Here is a 26,171-nt window from a genome sequence, read left to right as displayed (position 1 = left end):
TTTTTATCGATATGAGTGTTCTATATCGGATAAATTATCAACTATGTATTTTTTTGAAACCATCTTAGTAATAACATAGTGGTAGAAAGAATACCATGTTTAGTATGCTTGGACTTCAAGCAGTTTAGCTTTAACCATGTTAATCGTCTCACATTATTGGTTGATAGAGAATCAAAGTCAATTTACCAATGAATCACGAAATGCTATGGTTCTTACATATGATTTCTGAATTTATTCAGAAGTAATTCGTCGAGATCATGCACAATCACATGGATATAGTAAGTCTCGCTTGGGCTGCTTTAATGGTAGTCTTTACATTTTCTCTTTCACTAGTAGTCTAGGGTAGGAGTGGACTTTAGAGGTACTTTTTATTGAGTCATAAAATTGTATCAGCTGTTTAATGTTTTACGACCTGTTTGTTTGAAATCAAGATGTCTATGCTTTCAAATTCTGCTACATAGACTCATAAAACATTTATCTAAGCTTCTATTTTTTTTTCCAAGATACAATAAAAAAAATTTACTTATATAGATAAGGTAAATGTTTTTTTTTTGGGTGTTTCATGCTTACTATAACTAGTTATTTCGGTTTTCTGTTGGCTGCTTCAACTATAACCTCAGCGCTTTTCATTGGTTTGAACAAAATACGTCTTATTTGAAGTTAACTGAGTCAAGAATAAAAAACAACGAATATTTCTATGAGATTTCAAGTATTCTAAGGTTCTTCTCCATGTCAATTGCTAAAAAGGGTAATTGAGATTCACGTATGATTCAGATTAATATTTAGGAATAACTTGTACCTCTCCTTTTTCCTTTACTTAAACAAAAAATAAATCGAAATGATTGAAGTTCTTCTATTTGGAATTGTGTTAGGTCTAATTCCTATTACTTTGGCAGGATTATTTGTAACGGCGTATTTACAATACAGACGGGGTGATCAACTGGACCTTTGATTGATTAAGTAAGATTTCAATCTTTTTTTTTGATTGACCTCCTCTTTGCAGGAGGTCAAATTGCAGTTGTAATTCAACTTTTGAAGGTAGTTTATTGTTATTCACTACAACAAAGAATATAGTCACGCTCTGTAGGATTTGAACCTACGACATCGGGTTTTGGAGACCCACGTTCTACCGAGCTGAACTAAGAGCGCTTTCTTATGATAGAAAATACAACTGTAGGGAAAAGAATTCCTTTTGTACGCTTAGCGTAAATCAAGAAAATAAATCTTGGATGCATAGAGTAGGATAATAATGAAAGATTATGTCTAATTTTAAGCGATCTCAATTAATCCCCCGTTACTGCCCATAGGAGGAGTAATAGGTAGGGATGACAGGATTTGAACCCGTGACATTTTGTACCCAAAACAAACGCGCTACCAAGCTGCGCTACATCCCTTTTTTCAATTGTTGTACAGTGTCATTGTACAAAAGCCCGGCCTTGTTTTCCACATTATTATTTTATTCTTTATCTATCATATCATAAAATTGTCTTGCCATTTCTTTTTTATTTTTTGTTTCATATACATATAATAAACTATATACATCTGAAATGATGTATAAGCACAAAAAGAATGACAATTTTGTGTTGATCTTGAGGAAGAGGGGATCTGTCTGTCGAATTGATAGGGCAAGCACCGACTACTCGCTCATTGCACATAGACATTTTAGTTAGAAACGTTGCATAACATAAAAATATTTAGCGATCCTTTAGTTACTTTCAGTATCTAATTATATATGTATTACACTAAAGAAGGAGAATTTTCAATGCAAGATCTAAAAACATATCTCTCTGTGGCACCTGTACTGAGTACTCTATGGTTTGCTATTTTAGCAGGCTTATTGATAGAAATTAATCGTTTATTCCCGGATGCTTTGTTATTCCCTTTTTTTTAATTCTAATTCGAATTATTGATATCAAAATCAATCAAGTAAATTATAGATATAAACAGGTCTCTGTGACTTATTTATATCACCGCCCGTTCTTTTGATTTATTTAGGATAGTAACAAAATCTAAAGACTAAAAGGTTACGGCAGCTGATTTGTTGTTTAAGATAGAATTTTCTTAGTAGAATTGAAATAGAAATATGGGTCTAAGAGATAGACAGGTTCCACAAAATAAAATACATAAATGAAGTCCTATTGATTAGACTACAAAAAATCAATATATAGTTAGAAAAAGTTGTATCAGTTAATAATTATATTACGTTATAATAAAAACTTTAGAAATGAAATTTGAGTAATTTCTATTGAATTTTTTCCTTTCTTCTTCTTCGGTTGATAAGAGAAGAGATGAGTCGGGCCTAAATCCAAATCAAAGGAGGTACATGGCCAAAGGTAAAGATGTCAGAGTCAGAGTTATTTTAGAATGTAACAGTTGTGGCAGAAATGAAAACGGTGCCACTAAGGAAGTTCCGGGTGTTTCTAGATATGTTACTCAAAAGAATCGACACAATACACCCGGTCGATTAGAGTTAAAAAAATTTTGTCGCTATTGTAACAAGCATACAATTCATGTGGAAGTCAAGAAATAGATAGATAGAATAGAGCCTGTGATCGAGTTTTTACATTCAATTCAAGTAACAAACAGGAAGACATTAATAAGATATATTATAAATATATATAAATATAGAATAGAACATTAAAATTAATATATAGAGAGAAATAAAGAATATAACATATATAAATATATAACTAAAACCCTATTTCAGTCGTATATAAAAGGTATGTATATGTATGAAGAAATATGATTTGAAAGATAAGGACTAAACTATGGATAAATCCAAGCACCCCTTTCATAAAACCAAGCGCTCTCTTCAGAGGCGTTTCTCCAATTGGATCGGGGATCGAATTGAATATAAAAACATGAGTTTAATTACTCGATTTATTAGTGAACAAGGCAAAATATTATCTAGACGAGTCAATAGATTAACCTTGAAACAACAACGATTAATTACTATTGCTATAAAACAAGCTCGTATTTTATCTTTGTTACCTTTTCTTAATAATGAGAAACAATTTGAGAGAACCGAGTCGATCCCTAGAGCTACTGGTCCTAGAACTCGAAATAAATAGGCATACTATACTCTTCAATTGGCTAAAAAAATTTCAATATTAACTCAACATTGAAGTTTTTGAAAAAGACTATAATTAGAATCCCTATTTAATTATTGTGTTGTAATAAAAAAAATGGAGAAGGAGACGAATAAATCAAATCCTTTTTGTTATTGAAACATGTCTGCTCATTTATACTACTTATCTTAATTTTTTGAGTCTGTGTTCCCGGAGTTTATTCTCCGGGGAATTTTTTTTTTCAACCATTCCTATATATGATTTAAAAATCTATTTTATTTAATGATTTTTTCGGAAATGAATTCCTAGGATTTTGGGCGGAATGGGAATTGCTATTCTTTCTACTTCTCAAGGTATAATGACAGATCGCGAAGCTCGCCTAAAAGGAGTTGGCGGAGAAATTTGGTGTTATATATGGTAAGACTTTTATAAGGTAACCTAATTTATAACTTCACAGTTCTAAAAAGAAAAAGAGAGGAAAAGCAACTTAATTTAATTACTCAATCACTTAAAAAGCGCTATTCTGGTTCAAAGGTTCTATACATCTGCTGTTTCTCAACGCATTTCTTTAGACAAAGACTCTGTTTTTTCCTCTTTCCGGATGGTAAATATTTCTCAGAACATGGAGTGTGAATCAAACCCATGTTTGAATTGAAACTGAGATACTGATGCGAGTTCTTCCCTTCTGAATCAGATAGATTCATATCTGAAAAAGGCTGACAAGAAGTTCTTTCAAAATTGACTATTTGTTCCTCTGAAGGGATTTACTTGTCGATATATTATATATGCTATCCGATCTTTTAGGTCCCTACTCACCTCGATGGTTAGGCCGTGATGTCCCTTGAAGCATATATGCGATGGATAAACTCCTATAACCATGCTATATTCGAATCAAGTGGGGTTAGTAATTTTATAAAATAATGCATATGCATGACAACTCACATGAATTAACTAAATATTCTTGATGCTTTGATACTTAAAAGTCTAAATATTTGATGACTTATTGAGAGTCATCAACAGCTAGTCGAGTTATGATGGGACCCTCTCTGGCACGTCCCTCGCTCTTCCCGGCCCGCGATCCGCACTGGTCGCATTCGATGAAGAACTTAACGACGAGTACATATTGATGAGGTACGTCATTCTCCCACGCACCAGTTACGTTATCTTCTGTAGAATATTTTTGAATTGCTTCCACCACCTTGGGGCTAGATATGTCATAGAGGATTGAGAAATAACTATGAAACTTGAGCGTCTTACTGGTATGGGTTGAGCCCGTCCGTTAGGTGTGAGCCCTTATGGATTGATTTCGTTCGGCACCGTAGACTCCGTCATCTCTCTGACAAGGTTTGAGAGGCCACCGTCGTCGTCACCCAGTGACCCCTTTGGAGCTCTGAGTTTGGCACACTTCATCGAGTCGGGGCCTACAACTACAACCACATAGGACTCATCATCTCATCGTAGTTACATAAACCTTTAGGGTTTATCCGTCAGACAACATCGTTGACGATGTCCGACAACACTATCTAGGTATCCGAGCATCGACTCGGTACCCACTGGGACAACGTCCTGCATTAGATATCTAGTCTCTAAACATTTATTCTAAATATTTATAATCGATGGATATTAGAGATGGACATTGAACTATATGGATAGAATAGCACTAAAAGATCTTACTTATATGGTAAGTATAGTTGATCATGTGGATATTAGTGTGGTGACACAGAGGACAGATAATGGGTGCTCTTTGAGAAAGGGTTCACTGACTTGATCCCACAAATCCCTGAATGATATTATACATATACATAAGTCACAGTTTTATAAATGATCCACTGATCTGAGACACCACGGATATCTCGTGAATGGACTACTACATTTGGACTATGACTTAGAAGCCTCTAAGCATGGATTTCAAAATAGTCATTGCTCGAATGTAGTAAGAGGCTGTCAATGATGATTGAGTAGTCAAGACGCGATCATTGATATAGGTTGACTCAAGGAAGATGATGCAGCAAATCATTGATATAGTTAATTAATGAGGTTCTCCAATAATTGTTATTGGGCCATTAAAGTTATTATATAGAATGATACCAAGGCCGAGAGGGTCAAATGCATAAGACCATAGGGCATTGGTGAATATATTTTACTTTATGGGGTTTTAAAAAAACTTAAGTAAAACATAAATATGGAAGGGGCACTCATTTTCAACACCCATGGCTGCCAGAATTGAGAGTATCTCAAAGAGAGGAGGTCAAGGGTGGAACAAGTTCCCCGTAAGGTACATGTGATGTATGATATTATAGATCAATTGTGAATCGATTACATGCTTCCACATCATGGAAACCATGTTTTCCATGGTTAAACCAAGGCAAAACCCAACATGCATTTCAAACTTTAAACACCATTAATCCTCATCAACCCAACCTCCCAGTACATAATTCTTCATAGTAGATCCCAAGATATAAGTGGAACATGGGCACCCTAGTGTATTTTGAAATAAACTAAAAGGAATATTCTAAAGTTCTACTCATGTTTTTATGATCTATTTAGTTTTTATTTGAGGTAAGTTCACTCCCTTCTCTAGAAAAATTAAGGGAACCATCTAAGTTTGGTTTATTTTTATGACTTCATATTACAAATACTCTCATCTCTTCATTCACTAAAAAACACATTATCTGACACATTAAGTGACTCATTATGGACTTTTACGTTTGATTTTTCATGTTCTCAGCGAATTGCTTTGTAGGTTAGGATTATGAGCCAATAGTTAGTAAAACATCCCTTTCAAACATGTAGACATTGGACTGAAAATATGTCTCATAGATTTGAGGTTGTCTAACAAACTTTATCCTTTCTTATGGTCACCCAATATTTATTTCCCCATTGTTGTACTTGGTGCGAGAAGCATCATTTTCGAATATAATGTGCAAAAGCATGATATCATTTACATAGAATGGAAGAAATGTTATGCAGTTATCATATTTAGATGTTTGAACCCATAAAGAATGAATCTAACAAGGTTTCAAGAACATTGTGTCATTGGAAAATACACAAAGTACACAAAAGCTCATCAAACCATCTATGCAGCTCATACGGCAGCTGTATTTGCAAATTCAAACAGTAATGCCGTTTATTTTTGTAACCAGAAAGTGAGAAGCATGCCATCTTTATGAACTATTGTTTTGACAACCAAAAAATCCAAAAAATGAAAAGCCTGACAGCATACCTTTCCCGATTCGCACGCAATGGGAGGTACTATCACAGGTGGCAAAGCTGCCGGCTAGGGAGGCGAGTCGGTATTCATTCTGATTCCTCTTCTTGAGAGTTGAGAGTTGAGACTGATTTTGCTTGATCGGCAGAGGAAGATGGGATGCAGGACGTTGAACATCTTGGGCTTCCCCTCACCAGCGACCGCGGGCTGGACCGACTATCCTATTCCAAGACCTGCGTCCTGGACCCGGTCGCATGGCTGGTCGGGCATTGCAAGAAGCTGCTCAAGACCCCGCTCTGGCAGATGCCGAGCCGGGCAGCGCTCCCGCCTGGGCTGGTCCACGTCCACGGTGCCCACATTGATGGGAGAGACTCTCTTACGGTGGAAGAAAAGAGAGCGAGGGAGGCATTGAGAGAAAAAAGAACAAAACGAAACTCTAAAGAGAAAATTAACAGCCAACCTCACTAACATAACATGGGACCCATCTTGCCACGTCCTGGACCCGGTCCGCGTGGCTGGTCTTGCCACGTTTTTGTCCGCATCTTACTCCACACCACAAAATAACTAAGCCCACCACTCCTACGACTTCTTCCTTTAGAACCCACGATCTCCATCTGCATCGGGATTATTCCAACAATCTCCCCCATAATCTTGATGCATCTTTGAAATAGAAATAATGCCAGGTCGAAAATGAAGTTCCACAAACTTGATCCTTCCCAAAGACTTCGTAAACAAATCTGCTAACTGATCTTCAGAACTAACATAATACAAGCTAACCCTCTTCTCTTCTAGACATGTTCTGATAAATTGGAACCTTGTTTCAGCGTGCATCAATCGGCCATGAAGTATCAGATTCTTGCTCAAGGCTATGGCAGATTTATTATCTACCATTAACTTCATCGTCTTCTCTTTCTTGTTCTTCAATTCTGCAACTAGACGTGCAAGCCATATTCCTTGGCATGCTGCTCCAGTGATAACAATGTACTCTACTTCACATGAAGATAGGGCTACTACTTTCTGTTTCTTCGAATACCAAGAAATTAAGTTTCCTCCAAGGTAAAATGCCATACCCAAAGTACTATTTCTATCATCCACATCTCTGGCATGATCAGAGTCACCATATCCGATCAGTTCACATTCTTCATCTTTTTTCTTATAGATGAGTCCCAGGTCCAAGGTGCCTTTTTTGTACCTCCGAATTCTCTTGATTCCAGTCATGTGCTCAGATGTAGGTTTCTCCATATGCCTGCTCAAAATCCCAACTAAATACATCAAGTCAGGTTTGGTATGAGTCAAATACCTCAAGTATCCAATTATGCTCCAGAATTCAGTAGAGCTAACTGGTAGAGAAGATGTGTTACAGCTGAACTTCTGTCTTGCTTCAAAAGGGGTTTGTACCGCATTGCTTTCTTTCATGCCGCCCTGCTCCAAAATCTTTAGAGCATAGGCTTTTTGACTAAGCCGTATCTCCCCGTGCTTCTGATATACTTCTATGCCCAGATATGAGCTGAGCAATCCAAGATCACTCATCTCAAATTTCTTCTTCATTTCTTCCTTGAATTTCTTGATATCGTCCTACTTTGATCCAATTACGATCTGATCATCGACATAAATGCTGATTAATAGTACACGGTCAGCAGTGTGCTTCATATAAACGACATGATCTTGTATGCTTCTAGTGAATCCAAGTGAGATGAAACTCGTATCTAGCTTCACATTCCATTCCCTAGACGCTTGTTTGAGCCCATATAACGCCTTCTTCAGCATCAACATGATATACTCTTTTCCTTTCTAACCAAAACCTTCCGGTTGTCTCACATAAACTTCTTCTAACTCGCCATTTAGAAAAGCTGATTTAAGATCCAGATGATGTAATTTCCACCCTTCTTGTGCTGCTAAGTCCACCAACACTCGTATCGTCTCCATTCTTGCAACAGGAGCAAAAACTTCGCTAAAATCAACACCGAGTTTTTGAACATACCCTTTAGCGACCAATCTTGCTTTGTAGCGTAGAATTTCTCCATTCAGACTCTTCTTCACCTTGTAAACCCATTTGAGACGTCTTATTTCTATCAATGGCTTCCATTTCTTCTATCATGGCCGTCTTCCATTCTTCTTCTTTCCATGCTTCAATATGATCTCGTGGCTCCTCTGAGATCAACATACACTCTTGTGGATCAAGATGAATCTGATCTAATTCCTCATAGACTTCATTCAGATCACTATATCTTAATGGAGTTTGGTTTGATGAGGATGAACCTTGATGTCCTGAGTGCTCTTCAGGTGTAGCTTCTTCACTACTTGATCCATGAGCATAAGAATCGGAATGGACTCGTTCCCCTTGGATGTCATCATCACTAAGTTCAGAAAAACAAGGAATTTTAAGCATACCTTCACTCTCTTCATTTTCTGGATCTTCCCACTTCCATTTTTCTTCTTCTTTGAATATCACGCCCCTGCTTACGTGAATCTTCTTCTCTAAAGGATCAAAACATCTGTATGCCTTCGAACCAGTTTCATAGCCAATCTGAATCATAGGCTTTGCTCTATCATCAAGCTTCTTCTGATTTCCACCCATCGTCTTAACATGAGCAATTGAGCAAAATACCCGCATATGACTTACATTTGGGTTCCTTCCCATCCATGCTTCGTAAGGAGTCTTTCCATCGAGGCTCTTCGTCGGTGATCAATTCAACGTGTAGACACACGTGTTGACAGCTTCTCCACAAAACTTTAATGGCATGTCCTTGCTCTTGAGCATGCTTCGGACGATAGACATGATGGTCTGATTCTTCATTTCAACCACACCGTTTTGCTGACGCGTGTAGGGGGTAGTAAGATGTCGCTTGATGCCATGCTGGTTGCAAAACTCCACAAACTCTTTAGAGAGAAATTCTCCTCTATCTCTTCTTAGACAACCCACCTTCAAGTTCTTCTCTGCTTCAACCACGACTTTAAACTTGGTAAAGATACGAAGAGCTTCTGATTTTTGTCTTAGTATCGATACCCAAGTTAGCCACGAAAAATCATCAATCAATAAAATAAAGTACCTTCCTCCTCTGATTGTTGCTAGTGAAATAGGGCCGCATATATCCGCATGCACTAGCTCAAGTGGACGAGTCGATCTGACGAGGAGATGGAAGGAAATGGCTATCTATGTTGCTTTCCAGCTACACACTCTCCACAAAGACTGTCTAGCATCTTCAAAGTTGGAATACCGTCGACTATCTGATTCTTTGAAAGTCCGCTCAATGGCTGGAAGTTTAGATGGCAGAGCCTCCGATGCCACCTCAAAGCTTCATTATGGTCTTCTTGTACTGATAATCACATCTTCTTTGTGCTTAACTTCAGCAGGTACATTCTTCCTTTTGTCTTCTTGACGTTGGCCAACACTCTTCCTTCACGATCATGGATGGTGAGTCCTCCATTCTCCATCACCATTTTACACCCATTCTTGTCTAGCTGACCAAAGGGGAGAATGCTAGTCCGTAATATAGGGACATAGATATCATTACCCAGTATTACGGATCCATTCGTCTTCGTCTCAAGGTGGATACTTCCTTTCCCATGGGTATCCACTCTAGAGTCATCTCCAAATCTGACCGTCCCGTCAGATATTTTTTGAAGATCATGGAATAGAGATTTCTTCCCCGTCATATGGTTGGTAGCACTGTTGTCGAGAAACCGGAGATTTTCGTTTGTCGATTCTTTGCCAACTCCTAGGAGTAATGTCTCCGTTTCTTCAATGAAGGCCATCAGTAACGTCGGTGGCTCCACTTCGGCTTGGGCTACATTGAGTGTCCGCTCTTTCTTTTCATTGCGACATTCTGATGTAAAATGCCCAAACTTCTGGCAGTTGTAGCTCTGAATTTTGGACTTATTGAAGGGTTTTCGCTCACCCTCATTGCTTTGATCACCAGTGCTCTTGCGTCCTCCTCTTCCACGTCCTCTAGCGCAACCTCTGCCTCGTCCTCTTGAGTGCTCGCCTCTTTTATTCTTCAAATATTCACCACAACCTTTGTTCTTCTCAATCGCTTGTGTAAGTAGAGCTTGCTCCTCTTCTTCAACCTGAGGATCTCAGATCTTTGCCTTATGTACTTTATATAACCCAATTGCCTCATCGATAGTCATCATCTCAAAATCACCGAACTGCTCCAATGTTGAAGTAATTGGATCAAATTTTGCTGGTGTAGATCTGAGTAGCTTCCCTATTACTGATGCTTCAGTAATATCCTCTCCAAGGCTTCTTAACTTCACCACTATATTGGAGATTTTACCGGAGAAGTCGTCACTGAACTCGTCCCTGCCCATCTTGAGATTTTCGAGGGCGCTCTTCAACCCTTGAATTCGAGCCTTCTGAACACGGTCAACACCCACATTTCTCTTCTTGAGCGCCTCCCAAATCTCCTTCACAGACTTCTTGACGTTGATTTGCACTTGGATCACCTCAGGAATCGCTCCGAGGAGGATTGAGAGAGCCTAACGATCCTTCTTCCTTGGCACGGTCTCTTCTTCAATCGCTTCCCATAATCCATGCGCTTCAAGCAACACCTCTGTTCCATCAGCCCACAAGGAGTAGTTGGTCTTCGTTAGAACAGGAAATAGCAATGGTGGTGCCATATCTCCTGCCCGCCCTAGGTGCTCCATTTCCTGCTCCGTTGATGGCCACTCCGCAGAAAAGCTTCCTCCAGCTTGAAACACCTCTTCACCTCTTCTTGGCATGGTGTGATCTCAACCGGAGAAAGAAAAAAAATGCCTCAAGATCCTCTCTACTCTGATACAAAATGATGGAAGAGACTGTCTTACGGTGGAAGAAGAGAGAGCGAGGGAGGTATTGAGAGAAAAAAGAACAAAAAGAAATTCTCGACTTATTGAATAAAAGAAGAAATGAGCGTACATTTATAGGGAAGAAATAAAAATAACTGCCAACCTTACTAACATAACGTGGGACATGTCTGGCGATGTTTTTGTCCGCATCTTACTCCAAACCACAAAATAACAAAGACCACCACTCGTACGACTTCTTCCTTTAGAACCCACGATCTCCATCTGCATCGGGATTATTCCAACACACATTACCCAAGGTCTACTTGTACAGACCCGACGTCAACGTCTCCAAATGTGTCATCCGCCACTTCGCCAACCGCCTAGAGGATTTCATGAGAGTCTCCTTTGTGGATGAGCAGGGCGAGAGACTGTGGTCCGTGGACCTGCAGCCGTGCCAAGGCGGGCAGATCCAGCTCTACCTCTGGCTGGTTCGGTGCTACAGAATGGGATTTTTTTGGGCGACAAGCAGTTCGAGTTCTTCGCGTTCTCGGTGAGCCAGCTCAAGGGTCGGTGTGGATGTTTGCGTCGATGGCAAAGCTGATGGTGGAGGGCGTGAGACACTAGATTGGTGACTTAAGCCGGATCAGGAACGTGGCCAAGTACGCGGCGTGGCTGGGGCAGTCTTTCGGGTCATCGACGGAGACGTTGTCCGTGCCCAAGCACGAGGTGGAGATGATCGCCAACGTGGGGAGCGCCGATGGGCTCGTCTTCTCCGACAGAATCGGTAGGATATCGACGGCTTTCGCTGTGCAGGTGGCGGACAAGTGTGAGCTCAACGAGGGGGTCTCATCAGCTTTCCAGATAAGGTACAAGGGGTTCATAGGGGTCGTCGCCGCCGACCCCGCCTGCACAGCAAAGCTCTCTCCGCGAAAGAGCATGGAGAAGTTTGAGTCGAGCAATGTGAAACTAGACTTGCTGGCATACAGCAAGCCGTAGCCTTGCTTTCTGAACTGGCAGCTGATCAACATCTTGTCGAGACTCGGATTGCGGGGTGAGGTCTTTGAGAGAAAGCATGCAGAGCCAGTGGAGAAGCTGGAAGAGATGCAGACGGACCTGGTCAGGGCTGGAGCTCCTCGACGCCATTAATCCCAGGGAGATGGCCGGGCTTCTAAAGAAGATGATGCTTTCCTGTGGGTACAGTCCGGGAGAGTAGCCCTTCTTGTCCATGATGCTCAGGGCTTTTAGGGCAGCCAAGCTCAATGAGCTGCGGACCAGGAGCAGAATTCTTCTCCCCTTGGGCCGGGCTATGATGGGCTGCCTTGATGAGACCAGAACTCTCTAGTACGAACAAGTCTTTGTCCAGATCTCTTCTTCTCCTTCTTCTTCTTCTTCTTCTTTTTCTTCTTCTTCTTTTTCTTCTTCTTCCTTTTCTTCTTCTTCTTCTTCTTCTTTTTCTACTCTTCAGAGCGGCGGCAGCGGTAGAACCATCGTTAGTAGAAGGTGGTGGTCGCGAAGAACCCTTGCCTCCATCCCGACAATGTCCGCATGCTTCAGGCCATAGACATGCCACGGCTGCAACACTTGGTCGATTGCGTCGTCTTCCCTCAAAAGGGCCACAGGTCTTATTCATCTTTCTTCCTTCTTTCCTTCCTTTTTACCCTTTTGTGTTAGTAACTTTGATTGATCTTTGCTTTGTTCACCAAAGACCGCATCCCAACGAGTGTTCCGGGAGCGATCTGGACGGAGATATTTACTTTGTCTGCTGGGATCCCGAGCTGATACCCCCCTGCCAGGTTGAATTCATCGACTATACTCCCTCTCCGCAGGTTTGTCTTGACCGCGACGTCACCATGGAGGTATTTCTACTCTCTCTCCCTCTCTCAAAAACACCATTCTAAACTTAGAACCCAAACAGAAGAAGAAACTTGCTGAGTTTTTGCAAAGGACGTGGAAGAATACTTTGCAAACTGCCTGGTAAATGATAGCATGGGGGTCATCGCTAACACACACACTGTGTTCACAGACAGAGAGCCTCAAAAGACGATGAGCCCCTAGTGCAGAGAACTGGCCAAGCTCTTCTCCATCGCCGTCAACTTTCCCAAGACGGGGGTGCCCGCGGTGGTCCTACCATCGCTGACAACGAAGGAGTTTCGAGACTTCATGGAGAAACTCGACAAGCCGACGTTCACATCAAAAAGCGTGATCGGCAAGCTCTTCAATGCAGTCATAGACCTCGATTCTGCGGTGGCACCAGAGTTCACCCACTTCCAGGCCGTCGAATCCTACGACATGGACATAGAGATCGATGTTGGGATTCAAACCCCCTTCTAGTGGAGAAGGCATTCAAGGAATAAACCAAGAACACTTCTACTCACTCACTCAACCACACTCATAGAGAGGAGGAAGAGAGAAACGAAATGCATGACTTGAAATTTCTCAAAGTGAGGTACGAAGAACACCAAAAGCTCTAGCCTTTTAGAGGCACAAGAGCCACACAACAAGCTACACTAAAATTGGAGAAAAAAACCCTACAAATGCTAACCACCACTAAAACAGATGTTCTGTCGAGGTGCCTGGTGAGAGCGCATCTTCAGTGCAGTTTTGAGTTTCTTGGCGCGCCCCATGGTGCACGCTCAGCATGTTCAGTGACAGTGCCGAGTCATGTGCCGAAGGTGCATCGTCTGGAGGACTACCGTGTGCTTTAGTGTGCAGTGGCGAAGTAGATGGCGCAGACGACTTCTCTACCGGGGCTCCTCCACACATGCTAACCTCCAGTCCACCTCCTTCTCCTTGCACTTCAAGCTCCTCTTGGCTCCCTCCTGGATTAGAAGGAGACGCTCCGTCATACTTCGCCAGACGTGATGGGGGTGCTCCGCCACTGTTCGCGGAGTTAAAGGTCGAGCTTTGGTGGTCTCCACCGGTGGTCGCGTTCCTTCTCCCACCACCATGGATGAAGGAGGAACATCTCCTTCAATCGAAGTGATGGGGGACCATTCAACTGATGCCGGGAGGGAACGATTCCAACCACGCCGGGCCGCTTGCACTGATGCTCACCATCCGGGGTTTAAGTACTCCACGTAAGCATTTTCTATTTTCGTATTTCATTTTGTTGTAGTTTTTGTTTTCGGATCTTACAGACTGGGCTGGTGTTTTTGGCCTCGTCGATGTTATGCTTTTTCGTTTTCGTGTAACCGTTCAGTAGAGGCCGAACCACGTCTCGCGATGGTTCTTCCTCTACACGACATCAGTTGGCACCTATCCTCACTATATAAGGGGATAACATGCCCAAGTGAAGACAGGCGTTATTGAAATTGAAAGTTGTCTTTTTCATTCTATCTTAGTGTTGGAGACGTAGAGTTAGATTGAAATTAGAGTGTAGAGAGAAGTGGCTATTCTCGCACCATGTTGGGACTACTCCGTGGATTAGAGCCCACGTTCTCACATCAAGACTACTCCGTGAATTCGTGCCCAACCGTCCTCGTCGAGACTACTCTAAGGCCGGGGTCAAAGATTCAAGACTCGTTCCCTCTTGGAACCTTGAGGCTTCCTCATCGAGACTACTCCGAGGTTGTCTTGAAGATTCAAGAAGTGCCAACGTTGGGGGAGTCATCGCCATTAGTTCCTCATCGAGACCACTCCGGGTACGTGCTGTCGACGCCTTCCTCCAAGATCCTACCAGTTTGCCAGCAAGAACCCGTCCTCAGATCAAGAAACCGTCATTACCTTGGGTTTGTGAGGTGGTTACTCTTTAGGAAATTCCCTTTCTTGGACGTTGTCGCACCTTCCGCTGCCGTCATCCATCTGACACCGCCCGCAGGCCTCTGCCCGCACGCCCTCCCAAACCGCTGCGTGCCGGCACCCTACCCGTGCGCCTGGTTCCGCCGCGCGCCGCCATGCTGCCCGCACACCCAACTCCGCTGTCGCACGCTGGCACCTGCACGCGTGCCCAATTCTGCCATCACGCGCAGGCATCTCGCACGTGCTCCCACCTCCACCGCCGCGCGCAGGCACCCTGCCCGCGCGCCTGGTTTGACCGCGTGCCGGTATCACGCCCGTGTGCCCAACTCTGCCGTTGCGCGCAGGCGCCCTGCCCACATGCCCATCTCTGCCGCCACTCGCCCGACTACGGCTGCGTGCAGACATCCCCCCCGCGCGCCCAACTCCCCCTCCCCCCCCCCCCACCCAGGCCACAACATGCGCGTGCGACTCTGCCACCGCCCCTTCTACCCGACGCCGCGCGCAGGCACCCTGCCCGTGCGCCCTGCTCGTTGACCCGCCTTTGTCGCCCACCATTCTAAACAAACTTACCGCGTCGTGGGCTGTCGTCGACCTAGTATCTACTCCTCTCTCAACCATTATTTCCCAGTATTATTACATGTTGCAATGCCGTCGTCCCCTATCGATTCCTCATCCTAGAATACCACGAAATTGCAATAGGATAGCCACTTGTCGAGTGATAGGATTTCTTGCGGTTAAGGCTTAATCGTCGAATTAGGCGTGGGACACCTCTAGGCCGTCAAATGCCCCTTGCTCGTAGATGTCGTAGTTGGTTTTGAGGGGTCATTGGGAGTCTAATCTGATCAATATCTTTCTTTGTGGACGCCATTGATCTTCCATCCTCATTCGTAGTCGTCTCCTATTTCTCACCAAGGGTTTCTAATTGACATCCATTCCATACAATTAATTACAAATTTCACTCATCTTTGCTCTTGTGACGTAATATGAGCTGTCTGATCCTGGCACGCTCATCGTATTACATCATACTGGTATCAGAGCCGGTCGTGTTAGCTTTTGCTTAACACGGTTAGTAGCATATCATTTGAAATTTTATTGAATTACGCACGTCATATCTCAAAATTCATTCGCATCTATACCACGTCATTTCATTGCATCCATCATTAGTTAAACCCTTAAAAATTTTATTGGTGGATTATTGACCATAGGATGGTTCACACGCGAACTCAGTGTCGGAATGCCGACATAGCTGAATGCGACGAAGATTATGATAATGATCTCATCATAGGGATCCTATACACGAGGATCCATTAGGCGGACAATTTCAGACAGACCCTTTGGAAAATGAGGAGGTAACTTTACCTCCTCCGTCACCTAGGGAGCCTGCTCCACGGGTTTCGATGCCTCTCGATGAAGTGGCGCCGCCAGCACCTCGGACATCCGAAGACCGGCATTCCATCACCACAGCATCTACCCATAGGGCCTCGGTGAACGAGCACTATACTGCCCCTTCGACCAGCGAGGTTCCCCAACGTCCCGGCAACGCCCCAATGCCAGAACTTCCCGCTCCGACGCGCTGACCACAGGATCCACCGACGCATCCACCCTGCTGCAGCAGACAGGAAGATTGGGAGAACGACCACGGAGAACGACGAAGAACTCTTCCACCACCGGAAGAGTATCACGCACCGAGATATTAAGATGACCGTTCCTATCCACTAGATAGGAACTACTATCCACCCGAGAACAGGAGTTCCCGGCACTATGACCCTCATGGGCATCCTCACGAGATGGCCCCTAATCCTAACCGAATCCCGGTGTCGTATGCTCCTCACTACCCATCCGCACCGAATGATCCACCGTACCCCACCACGACCCGTAGGCCGGAGGCAGCCACATATGGTGGTAACTCTGCTCACCCAACCTATTATGGGTTCGCGCCAGCACCCGCACCAGCCCGATAAGAGGATCCCCCGCACCACCTACGGCGGTGCAGAGATATGCCACAGGTTACCATCCCGCTCCACCTCCAGTATATCTACCGGAAGAGCCTATTCGACCAAGAAGGCAAACCCTTACCCGCCACATCAGGGATACGCCAAACCAGCGCCCCCCCCCAGCACCGCTGAGGCACTACCAGAACTATGGGCATCCAGACGAGTGTCCATACTATCCATAGGCAGCTCCCCAAGCTGCATACTATCCAGAGCACCGGGATCATGCGTACCTGCGTGATGCACCCCGTCGGCCGCTTGCTTGTCACAATGAGGACGAACACGAGCGACGGAGAGAGGCACACCGCACCATGATCCAGAAGAGTGTGCGAATTGAGGTACCTATCTTTGAAGGGTCATGGAACATGAAGGACTACACAGATTGGGAATCAGATTTGGAAAGCTATTTCCAATTGTACGATATGGACGACAATCTGTGTGTCCTATGCCGAAGCCCGCCTAGGAGGCCAAGCCAAAATTTTATGGAAAAACGAGAAGGAGGCAACATGACGACAAGGAGATCTTCCCTTTACGTGGGACGAGATGTCGTGGAAACTCAAGGATAAGTATATCCCAAAGCTGTACATTTCGCCCCTCTTGCTAAAATGGATGGACCTTAAGCAAAGAAAGCGCAAAGTCAGCAATTACATTGAGGACTTTGAGTATAGGATGAGATGCAAATTTGTGGAAAGTCCACAAATTCAGATCGCATTCTTTATCCACGGGCTCCGTCCAGATTAAGGAATACGAGTCCTAGAGCAGAACCCGATGACCGTAGACCTTGCTTACAGTCTCGTGGAAAGCAATGAGCTTAGCCACGATGACATCGCATCATCCCATCCCGCTGCTCCACTAGCGACTCCTACCACATCTGCTACCTCGATTACGTGAGCTTCATCGATTTGGAACTGAGGGAGCACAGTTCCACGCACGGTTGCCCCTTCGACGGCACCGGTCACTACTCCGGCACCCCCCACCTCATCAGCGATATCCACCGCTAGGACTCCGAATGCCCCTTGAGAGCCCATCCAATGTTTTAAGTGGAAGGGCCTCGGACATCGCCATACGATTATCCCACCCTCCTCCACGTGGATATACATGGGAATCCGATGGACGGGCAACCGGAGAATGAACTAGAGGTGGACGAGTATCCGGCCGAGTGCCCCGACAACGAGGATGTTGATGATCCACTTGGATGTATTCAGATCACACCAACCTCGACGCATCCGATTGTCACGTTGGAAATCCAACAAGAATCTACAGATCAACGGAACTCCAACAATGCCGGACAGACAGCACCTACACCCACGACCCCGACAGCAACCCCACGACCCCTTGACGTTGCTCAACGCACGCCCATCTTCTACACGTACGTCAAAATTGGCGGGCATACGTATAAGTTGATGGTCAATAGTGGAAGCTGCATCAATGGGACCTCTGAGGACACGGCCACACGCCTTGGGCTACCATTGATTCCACACCCTACCCCATACAATGTGTCCTGGATAGACGCATCTACTATTCCGGTGAAGATGCAATGCTATGTACCTCTGAAGATGAGTACGTACGATGAGAAGGTGTTGTGTGACGTGCTACCAATGAAGATTGGTAGTATTATTCTTGGTCGGCCATGGTTATATGACCATGACGTTCAGTCGGCGGGATGAGCAAACACTTGCTCCTTCGTGTACGGCGGACGACGCCTGATTTGGTACCCGTCGGTATGATTGCCATCCTTACCAACTCAGTCCACGTCGATCCCAACCCGCCCTACGCACACCGCCATTATCACAAATGGCTGTATCTTCTGGCGAGAGCTGGAGCAGGACCGTGGGCACACCCCCGTGTGCTATGCGATAACCCTATCCGACGGAATCACTAATTTAGGTGACAAGGCCCAAGCACCAGAGGTGATGCAACTCCTTGATGAGTACGCCGATGTGTTCCCTACGGAGCTACTAAATGAACTACCACACCTACGGAGCATCCAGCACGCTATTGATCTAGTTCTGGGAGCATCACTCCCGAACCTCCCACATTACCGGATGGACCCAGTTAAGTACGAGGGATTATACGGCCAAGAGAAAGATTTGTTGGCCAAGGGCTTAATCCGCAAAGCCTTAGCCCATGTGCCGTACCAGCACTGCTAGTGGCCAAGAAAGATGGAACTTGGCGCATGTGTTGTGATTCTTGGGCCATAAAAAAGATTACAGTCAAGTATTGTTTGACGAGATGGTTGGCGCATCTATCTTCTCTAAGATAGACTTACGAAGCGGCTACCATCAAGTGCGAATCAGACCGGAAGATGAGTGGAAGACGGCCTTCAAAATAAAAGATGGCCTTTTTGAGTGGAATGTAATGCCATTCGGACTATCGAATGCCCCTAGTACCTTTCAACGTTTGATATATGAGGTACTACGGCCCTACAATGGCAGGTTTGTCGTCGTGTACTTCGACGATATTTTAGTATACAGTAAGACGAGGGAGGAACACGCCCAGCACCTACGACAAGTGTGTATTGCATTGCGCCAAGAAAAACTCTATGCACACCCCAAGAAGTGCAGCTTCTTCCCCGATGAGGTCTCCTTGGTTTTATTTTATCCTTGCGTGGAGTCTCCGCAGACCCGGCCAAGGTCTAAGCTATTACAACTTGGCCTCGGTTAAAAGATATCCACAACGTCCGAAGCTTTATTGGCTTGGCGACATTCTATCGTAGGTTCATTCCCGGATTTAGTGGAGTAACAACACCGATTACGGACCTATTGAAGAAGGACAAGTTTGAATGGACCACTACCGCCGAAGCAGCTTTCGAGCTCCTTAAGAAGCTCATGATAGATGCACTGGTACTAAAATTACCGGACTTCAACAAAGTCTTCGAGGTCGCATGCGACACATCAGGGGTCGGGATTGGTGGAGTCCTTAGCCAAGAAGGACACCCGATCGAGTACTTCAGAGAGAAGCTGAATGATACTCGACGAAGATATGACAATTACGATCAAGAGTTCTATGCTCTCGTACAATCACTACGCCATTGGCGCCACTACCTCCTTCCTAAGGAGTTTGTATTATTTTCAGATCATAGTGCACTACGCCACCTACACGACCAACGGAAGGTCAGCGATGGACATGCCCGATGGATAGCCTACCTCCAGGATTTTACGTTTGTCATCCGACACAAGAAGGGAAAGGACAACGTCGTCGCAGACGCCTTGAGCCGACCACCCCTAGTCCTCAACCTGATGAAGACCCAAGTTCTTGGGTTCGAGCAGATTCATGATGGCTACGCCGAGTGCCCCGATTTCGCTAAAGTCCTCTCCTCCTTCTCTGATCAGGCCGCCCCAAAGTCTAGGGACTTCTATCTTACCGATGGATACCTATTCTACGGTAAGCGACTTTGTATTCCTTGGACTTCCCTCAAAGATTTTCTTATTTGGGAAACTCAGGCCGGTGGACTTAGCGGACATTTCGGGGTGAACAAGACAATACTCTCCTTAGAGCAATGATTCTATTGGCCATCGTTGAAGTGAGATGTAGGTAAATTTATTTCACGGTGTCTCATTTGCTCCCGCGCCAAGCTAACCAAGCAGAATACCGGGTTATACACTCGTCTACCGGTCCTGGATAGGCCATGGGAAGACATCAATATTGATTTTGTTTTGGGACTTCCCAAAACCGCACGACACCACGACTCCATCATGGTCGTGGTTGACAGATTTTCCAAAATGGCTCACTTTGTAGCCTGTTCCAAGACAGCCGATACTTCTAGGATAGCAAGACTCTTCTTCGACAATATTGTCAAGCTACACGGAGTACCCAAAATGATCGTCTTGGATTGAGACGTAAAATTTACTAGTTATTTCTGGAAGACATTTGTGGGTCCTCATGGGAACCTAACTAAAATTCTCATCGGCTTACCATCCACAAACCAATGGCCAGACTGAGGTTGTTAACCGCAGTCTTGGTAACTTACTGAGATCTATTGTTGGCGATAATATTGCCACGTGGGATCAAGTACTCCCTTGGGCAGAGTTTGCCTTCAACTATTCGGTGAATCGCACCACTAGGAAGGCCCCGTTCGAAATCATCTATGGTCAACTCGCACGTCGACCCCTTGACCTCCTGCCATTAGATTCACAACATAGGTTCTCAGATACTCCATTAGACATTGCTGAACAAATAAAGAACATGCATGACATCATTCATTCACACATTTCATCCCTAAACGAGCAATATAAGGCACTTGCCGATAGGGGCTGAAGGTCAATCTCTTTCTCTGAGGGAGAATTAGTCATGGTTAGATTGATGCCTGAGAGGTACTCTCCAAGGGTTGCTACTAAGCTCCATGCTCGTAGCGCCGGGCCTTTCCCGATAGCCCAAAAGATCAATGACAATGCTTACGTTATGAGCGTCCCGCCTACTTGGGGGATTAGTTCCACATTTAATGTTAGCGATCTAATCTGACACCAACCCTCGCCACCAATTGAAGAGCCTCACAGCCATTTGAACCTTCGTAGTACTGAGAGTGAGGGTGACCCGACTTCTCCTCCATTTCCTACCCTTGTACGACACAAAGAGATAGAAACGGTACTACAGGAGGTAATTCACGCTGAGGGGGAGTGAGTAGATTGCACATTTTTAGTCCATTGGCAAGGGTAGCCTTCGTCGGACGACATCTGGATAACCGAGGAGGGTCTACGATGACTTTGACCTGACTTGATCTGTCCTCTCAAGGACATCGTGGAGCTTCACTCGCCGGAGTCGAGTTCCTCCCACCACGGGAGGATGATGGGGGACCATCGAGCTAACGCCGGGACGGGATGAGTCCAACCACGCCAGGCCGCTCGCCCCGATGCTCACCGTCCGGGGTTTAAGTACTCCACATAAGCATTTTCTATTTTCGTATTTCATTTTGTTGTAATTTTTGTTTTCGGATCTTACAGACAGGGCTGGTGTTTTGGACCTCGTCCATGTTATATTTTTTCCTTTGCTTGTAACCGTTCAATAGAGGCCGGACCACGTCTCGCGATGGTTCCTCCTCTACATGACATCACTTGGCACCTATCCTCACTATATAAGGAGATAACATGCCTAAGTGAAGACATGCGTTGTTGAAATTGAAAGTTGTCTTTTTCGATCTATCTTAGTATTGGAGACGTAGAGTTAGATAGAAATTAGAGTGTAGAGAGAAGTGGCTATTCTCGCACCATGTTGGGACTACTCCGTGGATTAGAGCCCACGTTCTCACGTCAAGACTACTCCGTGAATTCGTGCCCAACCATCCTCGTCGAGACTACTCTGAGGCCGGAGTCAAAGATTGAAGACTCGTTCCCTCTTGGAACCTTGAGGCTTCCTCATCGAGACAACTCCGAGGTTGTCTTGAAGATTCAAGAAGTGCCAACGTTGGGGGAGTCGTCGCCAGTAGTTCCTCATCGAGACCACTCTGGGTACGTGCCGTCAACGCCTTCCTCCAAGATCCTACCAGGTTGCCAGCAAGAACCCATCCTCAGATCAAGATACCGCCATTACCTTGGGTTTGTGAGGTGGTTACTCTTCAGGAAATTCCCTTTCTTGGAGGCTGTTGCACCCTATGCTCCCGCCATCCGTCTGACACCGCGCACAGGCCTCTGCCCGCATGCCCTCCCCCACCGCTGCGCACCGGCACCCTGCCCGTGTGCATAGTTCCGCCGCGCGCTAGCATCCTGCCCGCACACCCAACTCCACTATCACGCGCCGGCGCCTGCCCACGCTCCCAACTCTGCCCTCACGCGCAGGCATCTCGCCCACACTCCTACCTCCGGTGACGCCCGCAGGCACCCTGCCCGCGCGCCCGACTTCGCCGTGCGCGGGCATCACGCCCGTGCGCCCAACTCCGCCATTGTGCGAAGGCGCCCCCGCCCACACGCCCAGCTCTACCGCCGCTTGCCCGGCCGCGGCCGCAAGCAGACATCCCGCCCGCACACCCAACTCCGCCCCCCCCCCCACCCCCACCCGCACGCAGGCCACAACCTGCGCATACGACTCTGCCACCGTCCATTCTACGCGACGCCGCGCGCAGGCACCCTGCCCGTGCGCCCTGCTCCTCGACCTGCCTTCGTCGCCCACCATTCTAAACAAACTTACCGCACCGCGGGCTGTCGTCAACCCAATATCTACTCCTCTCTCCTCCATTATTTCCCAGTATTATTACTTGTTGCAATGTCGTCATACCCTATTGATTCCTCTGCCTAGAATACCACAAAATTGCAATAGGATAGCCACTTGTCGAGTGATAGGATTTCTTGCGGTTAAGGATTAATCGTCGAATTAGGTGTGGGACACCTCTAGGCCGTCAAACGCCCATTGCTCGTAGATGACGTAGTTGATTTCGAGGGGTCATTGGGAGTCTAATCCGATCACTATCTTTCTTAGTGGACGTCGTTGATCTTCCATACTCATTCGTAGTCGTCTCCTATTGCTCAGCAAGGGTTTCTAATTGACATCCATTCCATATAATTAATTACGAAATTCACTCATCTTTGCTCCTGTGACATAATACAAGCCGTCCAATCTCGGCATGCTCATCTTACTACAACAGGAAGGCTTCGAGACCCACCTCCAAGAGGCGGCTATGTACAAGGAAGGGTACGACTTCATGCTCGGCAATCTCATCGAACACTTCGGAGTGAAGACGGAGGCGGAGATTCTCTTCGGCTGGACGGCCAAGTCTGTTAGGGACTTCAAGGCACGCAAGGACTACGACTTGATGCAGGACGGCGTCGGGGACATCGTTTGGTCGGCACTGAGTATGATGGCTCGATGGCGATAAAGGATGAAGTATCGGATAATGTCGGTCTCTTCGTCTGACAGTTACCCTAACAGGTATGTAACTACGTGATGCGGAGTGCCCTACGTGTCGTACGTGTAGGCTCCGACTCGAGGGAGGCACCGAACTCCGAGTTTGGATGGGAGTCATGGGATGACGATGACGGGGCCTCTCAAACCTCATCAGAGTGACGAGGCTGTCTACGGCCGAACGGAATCAATCCGTTGGGCTCGATGTAATGGACGTACTCGTTCATACCTATAAGACACTCAAAGATGTAGTTATCTCTCATTTGACCTCTCTCACCTACCTAGCCCGAGCTCGGTGGAGTTGGGACAAAAATACACTACAAGAAGTAAATAAACGAGCGACGGGGAGTACGGCGTACCTCGACGGCGTAGCTTATCGTGCAGTTGGTCATCGACATTCGGCAGTCGCAGCGGGTTTGATGACGGGTGTCGGAGAGTTCATGGTAGCTCGATGAACAATACGATGTCAGAGCTTGATGTAAAAAGGTCAGAGGAGCGAGGGCTGGATGGCTCGAGCGCACATTAAGGCTTAGCACATGCGTCCAGGAAATGGAACACAGCCAAGGCCAGTAATAGTGGCAAGCAGCAGTGAAAGGTGTCAAGCTAGGTGTTGGAAGCTAAGAGGGGGGGTAAATTAGCTTATCTACTTTTAATTTGCCTAAATTACTTTTAAGATTCCTTGGATTGTCGCTCACCTTCTTTGTTTCGAACACAAGATTTACTTGGTTCCTCGATCCGCTAGTGATCGAGTCAATCCAAGGCCCCCCCCTTCGAGTCCAAATTAGGACTCAGGATAACCTTACTAAGAATCCTCCCTTGTAAGGCACCCTAACCCAACTCACCGAGTTGCCTCCGTAGAGGAGTCTTCTGATGGTACGTCACGTCCTTCGGTGCATGAGCTTCACCCCCGAATCGCCTTCGGGTAGACCTCCACGAACTCTTCCTCGTACGTTCACTTCCCTCGTCACCGTCACGTCCTTGGTGCCACCAACGTCACCTCTCTGCCTTCTCGATCTTCAACACCTGTTCAGATTAGTGGAAGAAACGATATACCGCTCCCCGTGATTGATCAAAGGTCAATCACCGCTCTCAATGATGTATGAATGATCAAACACACTAAGATTCAAATGTGATATCAAGATCAATTCTGAAAACCTGTCTCATAAGTACTTTCAAGATCAAAAAATCAATTCCTCTTAATCACTTTCAAAAATAATATCAATCCCTTCACTATCCTTCAAAAAATCTCATAAAAATCACCAATAACTCAATGATTGTGGAGGAAACTATCACCCTATTCAGTAAATGAATGAATGATGAAAATGAAAAACTTCCCTTGAGAGTCCAGAAGCACAAGCACACTGATTGCAAGGGAAGAACTTCACAAGAGAGAGCACTTCCTTCTTCAAAGAGGAGCTCAAGAGAGATGGTTTTCAAAGTGGATGCCTCAACCGTTGCTCTGAAGGGGTATTTATAGGGCTAGAGGGGTAGATTGTAATTTTCTGAGAATTTCAAAAAAAATTCGAGCTCAAAAGGAGCTGTAATTAATTTTTTATGATCTTTCAAAGTTTTATAGAAAGTTTCCTTAATTAAAAAATTAATTATAGTAATTAGTGCTAATTAAAGTAGTTAGGTTTAATATAGGAATTCCAAAAGTCGGAAAAAATATGATTTTTATAAATGACAAATGAATTTTGGAAAGTCAACCATCGGACCCGACCTTTGGAATAAATCGAATTTCCTAATTTGATTTATCAGGTCCGAAGTGAGTTAAATATAGAACTTTTATTTCTATATTAAAGTGCACACATGGCGCACTGGTCAAGCGCCACGTTGCCAGGGCGGAGGTCGCGGGTTCAAATCCTGTCCGCCCCGTGTTTTTTTTTTTTATTTAAACTTTCTACTGCGGACCCGACCGCGGATTTAACTAGTTAATTCCGCCCGTCGGGTCCGCCACTAAGGTTAATGGGCTTCGCCCATTTAGGCCTTATTGGGCCCTTTATAACCCAAAAAAAAAGTGATTAAAAAACCATTTCTCATTCAATATAAATTCTTTTAATTTCTTTAATACTTTTTTGACATTTTAAAATATAAATCAATGTTTTAAAGACACTTTAAAACCTAAAATGCCCTTTATATTATTTAAAACATTTTAAAAACATTAAAAACATTTTCAGAATATTTTAAAAGCATTTTTAATTATACAGAAGATTTTAACAATTTCTTTAACAATTATATTAATATTTTAAAACAATTTTTTAAAAAAACATTCAAAAACCTTTAAAAACCTTTAACTTCAAAGAAATTATTAATTTATAAAGTCGTGATTACTATTTTAATTTAATGTATATTAAAACACAAAAACCTCAGCACTAGGCGTAGAGCTTCGACGGGCGACACCCACTTTCGTCTCAGTCAGGCAGTCGATTCACAAGGGTGGAAGCGTAAGATTCTGTAGGCTATTGAGTCTTCGGTCGTGGCAAGGGCAGAAGTTTGCACGATACGGCATAGGTCGGTTGACGCCCAAGGTACCAAAATCTCCCTGATCAGTCGGATAGTACCAGGGGT

The 26,171-nt window shown here is 44.9% G+C and overlaps 2 protein-coding genes, 2 non-coding genes and 1 pseudogene across 4 annotated transcripts; 2 read left to right on the top strand and 3 right to left on the bottom strand.

The window, feature by feature from the left end:
• Positions 1–1,075: 1,075 nt before the first annotated feature.
• Positions 1,076–1,149, bottom strand: TRNAW-CCA (transfer RNA tryptophan (anticodon CCA)). The gene has a single exon. It is a non-coding gene; the product is annotated as a tRNA-Trp (tRNA).
• A 171-nt stretch (positions 1,150–1,320) lies between these two features.
• On the bottom strand, positions 1,321–1,394 carry TRNAP-UGG (transfer RNA proline (anticodon UGG)). Its single transcript has one exon. It is a non-coding gene; the product is annotated as a tRNA-Pro (tRNA).
• Positions 1,395–9,600: 8,206 nt separating this feature from the next.
• Positions 9,601–10,896, bottom strand: LOC144713978 (uncharacterized). The gene is made up of 3 exons (XM_078588715.1): positions 10,780–10,896; positions 10,393–10,722; positions 9,601–10,344 (listed from the first exon to the last, which is right to left on the bottom strand). The coding sequence occupies exons 1-3, from the start codon at positions 10,894–10,896 to the stop codon at positions 9,601–9,603; spliced, it is 1,191 nt and encodes a 396-aa protein (XP_078444841.1).
• Positions 10,897–10,937: 41 nt separating this feature from the next.
• On the top strand, positions 10,938–12,039 carry LOC144713975 (putative RNA-dependent RNA polymerase 1 pseudogene; annotated as a pseudogene).
• A 76-nt stretch (positions 12,040–12,115) lies between these two features.
• On the top strand, positions 12,116–13,374 carry LOC144713974 (putative RNA-dependent RNA polymerase 1). The gene is made up of 3 exons (XM_078588713.1): positions 12,116–12,252; positions 12,749–12,899; positions 13,099–13,374. The coding sequence occupies exons 1-3, from the start codon at positions 12,116–12,118 to the stop codon at positions 13,372–13,374; spliced, it is 564 nt and encodes a 187-aa protein (XP_078444839.1).
• Positions 13,375–26,171: the final 12,797 nt, after the last annotated feature.

This window comes from Wolffia australiana, chromosome 16 (assembly GCF_029677425.1).
Source record: "Wolffia australiana isolate 7733 chromosome 16, ASM2967742v1".
In the NCBI taxonomy this organism is placed as follows: domain Eukaryota; kingdom Viridiplantae; phylum Streptophyta; class Magnoliopsida; order Alismatales; family Araceae; genus Wolffia; species Wolffia australiana.
This window is presented reverse-complemented; position numbering and strand designations above follow the sequence as displayed.

Coding starts and splice junctions, on each gene's coding strand:
- LOC144713978 (XM_078588715.1), bottom strand. CDS start 10,896: ATGGCACCACCATTGCTATTTCCTGTTCTAACGAAGACCAACTACTCC. Junction 10,723..10,779: donor AAGCGATTGAAGAAGAGACC/GTGCCAAGGAAG, acceptor GCGATTCCTGAG/GTGATCCAAGTGCAAATCAA. Junction 10,345..10,392: donor AGATGATGACTATCGATGAG/GCAATTGGGTTA, acceptor TGAGATCCTCAG/GTTGAAGAAGAGGAGCAAGC.
- LOC144713974 (XM_078588713.1), top strand. CDS start 12,116: ATGCAGAGCCAGTGGAGAAGCTGGAAGAGATGCAGACGGACCTGGTCA. Junction 12,253..12,748: donor TGTGGGTACAGTCCGGGAGA/GTAGCCCTTCTT, acceptor TGTTCACCAAAG/ACCGCATCCCAACGAGTGTT. Junction 12,900..13,098: donor ACCGCGACGTCACCATGGAG/GTATTTCTACTC, acceptor ATGAGCCCCTAG/TGCAGAGAACTGGCCAAGCT.